The sequence below is a fragment of the Corapipo altera genome, unplaced genomic scaffold (assembly GCF_003945725.1).
Source record: "Corapipo altera isolate COAL_440 unplaced genomic scaffold, ASM394572v1 96, whole genome shotgun sequence".
Taxonomy (NCBI): Eukaryota; Metazoa; Chordata; class Aves; order Passeriformes; family Pipridae; genus Corapipo; species Corapipo altera.
In genome coordinates, this window is record NW_020884962.1 from 24580 (window position 1) to 28065 (window position 3486).

A 3486-nucleotide genomic window follows, 5' to 3' on the forward strand; every position below is an offset into this window, starting at 1 on the left:
CCAGCCCTGGGAATGGGCCCTGCCAGCCCTGGGAATGGGTTCTACCAGGCCTGGGAAGGGATGCTGTGCCAACCCTGGGAATGGTCCTGCCAGCCTTTGGAATGGCAGCCCTGGGAAGAGGTTCTACCAGCTCTGGGAATGGACGCCGTGCCAACCCTGGGAATGGGTTCTATCACCCTGGGAATGGATCCTGCCAGCCTTTGGAATGGCAGCCCTGGGAAGAGGTGCTACCAGCCCTGGGAATGGGTCCTGTCAGCCCTGGGAATGGGCCCTGCCAACCCTGGGAATGGGTTCTACCAGCCCTAGGAATGGGTTTTACCAGCCCTAGGAATGGGTTCTACCACCCCTGGGAATGGTCCTGCCAGCCTTTGGAATGGCAGCCCTGGGAAGAGGTGCTACCAGGCCTGGGAAGGGCCCTGCCAGCGGGTCCCACTGGTGACTCCCAGCCCTTGTGCTGCCCCCCTGAGCCCCCAGCCCAGCGCCAGGCCTGGGCACAGGTTGGGCAGTGCCCCCCCATCCCAGTATGGACCAGTATGGCCCAGCCCCCGCCGTACCCATGCAGTTGTTCCCTCCGTTGACCTGCATGTACTCGGGGGGGCACACGCAGGTGTAGTTGCCCAGGGTGTTGTAGCAGGTGCCAGGGCCGCAGATCCCGATGTGGGCAGAGCACTCATCAATATCTGCCAAAAACAGGGCGAGAGGGGCTCAAACCAGCGGGCACGGGGGAGAGGGCACCAGCCCAGAGAACGGATTTTCCCTGATTTTGGGGCCTTGGTACCTTCGCAGATCCGCGTGTCCTCGTTGAGGTAGTACCCGAGGGGACACTCGCACTGGAAGCTGCCGAAGGTGTTGACGCAGTTGCCGCCCTGGCACAGCCCTGGCAGCTCCTGGCACTCGTCGATGTCTGGGGAGGGAGAGCAGAGGGAGGTGTTGGCTTGCCTGGCACCCCAGAGGGTCCATCCCAACACCTCTTGGAGCAGGAGCTCATCCCAGGAGAGCACATCCAAACTGTGTCCAGTTCTGGGCCCTCAGTTCAGGAAGGACGTTGAGGGGCTGGAGCAGGTCCAGAGGAGAGCAACGAGGCTGGGGAAGGGACTGGAGCACAGGTGCTGTGAGGAGAGGCTGAGGGAGCTGGGGCTGTTCAGCCTGGAGAAGAGGAGGCTCAGGGGAGACCTCCTCACTCTCTGCAACTCCCTGACAGGAGGGGGGAGCCGGGGGGGGGTTGGTCTCTTTTCCCAGGCAACCATCAGCAAGACAAGAGGGCTCGGTCTGAAGCTGTGCCAGGGGAGGTTTAGGTTGGATATCGGGAAGAATTTCTTTGCAGAGAGGGTGCTCAGCCATTGGAATGGGCTGCCCAGGGAAGTGGGGGATTCTCCATCCCTGGAGGTTTTTAAGATGAGACTGGATGTGGCATCAGTGCCATGGGCTGGGAACCACAGCGGGGTTGGATCAAGGGTTGGATTGATGATCTCAGGGGTCCCTTCCAACCCAGCTGATTCTGTGATTCTCTGATTCAAAGGTGGGCACGCAGCAGTGCCCTCATGGGGCTGGGCTCCCCCAGGCACAGGGCACAGGATAACTCACCCTCCAGGATGACAGTGATGGGGTTGGGCCGGAATCCTTCCCCTCCAGGGCACAGGGTCTTGTACTCGGCTGCGGAAAAATCAGTCAGGGGGGTCCCGAGCTCGGGGGGAGGCTCCCAGAAACAGGAGAGGGAGGGAGAAGTGGGAGAAACCCCGGAAAAACAGGCCATGGGGGTGGTGATGGTGGCAGAGGGAGCAGCCTGACTTCCACAGCCTGCCAAACCAAATTATCCATCCTGGCTCTGCCTGCCCGCTGGAATAACAGGGATATTCCACATCCCCCACCAGACTAGGGATGAAGGATCCCAACCTGAATCCCACAAGGCACAACCAGACAGGTCTCCCCCACCCCACTTCACCCCTCCCCTGCCCTGCCTGGCCCTGCACAGGGTTGCCTCCCTCTCCCTCAGCTTCCCTTGCTCCATTGTGATGGTGGAGCAGCAAATCCAGGACCCAGGACCCCCAACCTGAGCTGAGAATCCATAGGGAAGCATCCCTGTCTCCCTTCCCTGCTGTCCATCCATCCCATTCCCGAGTTCCCCCCAGGCATTGCCCAACTCACTGGTGTTGGCTGGAGGGCACAGCTCGCAGGGGTTGCCCCAGGCACGGCCCAGGGAGCAGCAGCAGGAGGCCCGAGTGACCCCGACTCCGATCTCTGCACTGCAGGAGATCCCCCCATCTCCTCGATCCTGGGTGTCCAGGAAGCAATTCCCGACACGGGTGTCTGCACAGAGACAGTGGTGGGTGAGCAGAGCCCCTCCAGGAAACTTTGTGTGCACGGGAGGAACAGAATCATGGGATCCCAGACTGGTTTGGGCTGGGAGGACCTTGAAGGTTATGGAGTTCACCCCCTGCCATGGGAAGGGACACCTTCCACCAGCTCAGGTTGCTCCAAGCCCCATCCAACCTGGCCTTGGACACTTCCAGGGAATAAGAACAGCCCCAGAGCTGCCCTGGAATAACTTCTTCAAGAAGCAGAGCACCCACATGGGTGACACAAGGTGGGCCAGGCCCAACAGGAGATGGCTCCTTTTCTTCTGGTGGTCAGCCAGCCTGGTAGTGGCCAGTTCCAGCTCTGAGGGACCACCAAGAAGGCCCCCCAAGGTGCTCTCCATGCAGGTCCCCACTCACCCACACAGCCCACCCCGGTGGGGTTCAGCTCGAAGTCCTGGGGGCAGTTGCACAAGTAGCTGCCGGGGGTGTTGACGCAGAGCCCGTTGATGCAGTTCACAGGGTCTGCACATTCATTGATGTCTGAAAGGATGGAAGGGTGCAGAGTGAAAAACAGGGTGAAGATTGGCACAGAAACCACAGCCCCGAGCTCTGTTGGTGGACTGCCACACCGTGGGGTTCCTAAGATGGTCATGGGATGGTCACCAAAGCCCTTCTAGAAACAGGCCTTGCCTTGTCCCACCTCCCACCACCCTCCCAGAGGCAGCAGAAAGGAGCAGAGCCACACCGAGCTGTCCCTCCTGTCCCCCTTCCAGTGTCCCACAGGGACACTGAGCTGGCTTTAGGCTGCTGGTGCCACCCCCAGCAGACCCCAGAGCAGTGCCCCTCTCCCAGCAGCCCTGACCTGTGCAGTTGCCTCCACTCCTGTCCAGCTCATATCCATCGTCGCAGGCACAGCGGAACATCCCGGGCAGGTTCTGGCAGGTGCCAAAGACACAGATGTTCTGGAAGGTGCACTCATCGATGTCTGCAAAAACAGGCAGAGCTGGGCACTCAGGGTGTGCCAGAGGTAGGGCCAGCACAGGATTCTCCTGTCCCACCACGGCCCTGCTGTGGGTGACCCACCTCAGGATGGCTTTGGTGCCATGGGAGACCACCTCCTGGGTGAGCAGGACCACTCTTAGTGCCCTCTCCTCTCACCCCATGCCCACATTTTGCAGGAATGTTGCAT

At 60.7% G+C, this 3486-nt stretch overlaps 1 protein-coding gene across 1 annotated transcript in view; it reads right to left on the reverse strand.

Annotated features, from left to right (window-relative positions):
• Window positions 1-3486, reverse strand: part of LOC113957184 (fibrillin-2-like) — a 99959-nt gene that overhangs the window by 21055 nt on the left and 75418 nt on the right. The window contains 6 exon segments of the mRNA XM_027664404.1: window positions 555-680; window positions 779-904; window positions 1585-1653; window positions 2146-2307; window positions 2715-2837; window positions 3160-3282. Of these exon segments, the coding sequence (XP_027520205.1) occupies window positions 555-680; window positions 779-904; window positions 1585-1653; window positions 2146-2307; window positions 2715-2837; window positions 3160-3282 (729 nt within the window).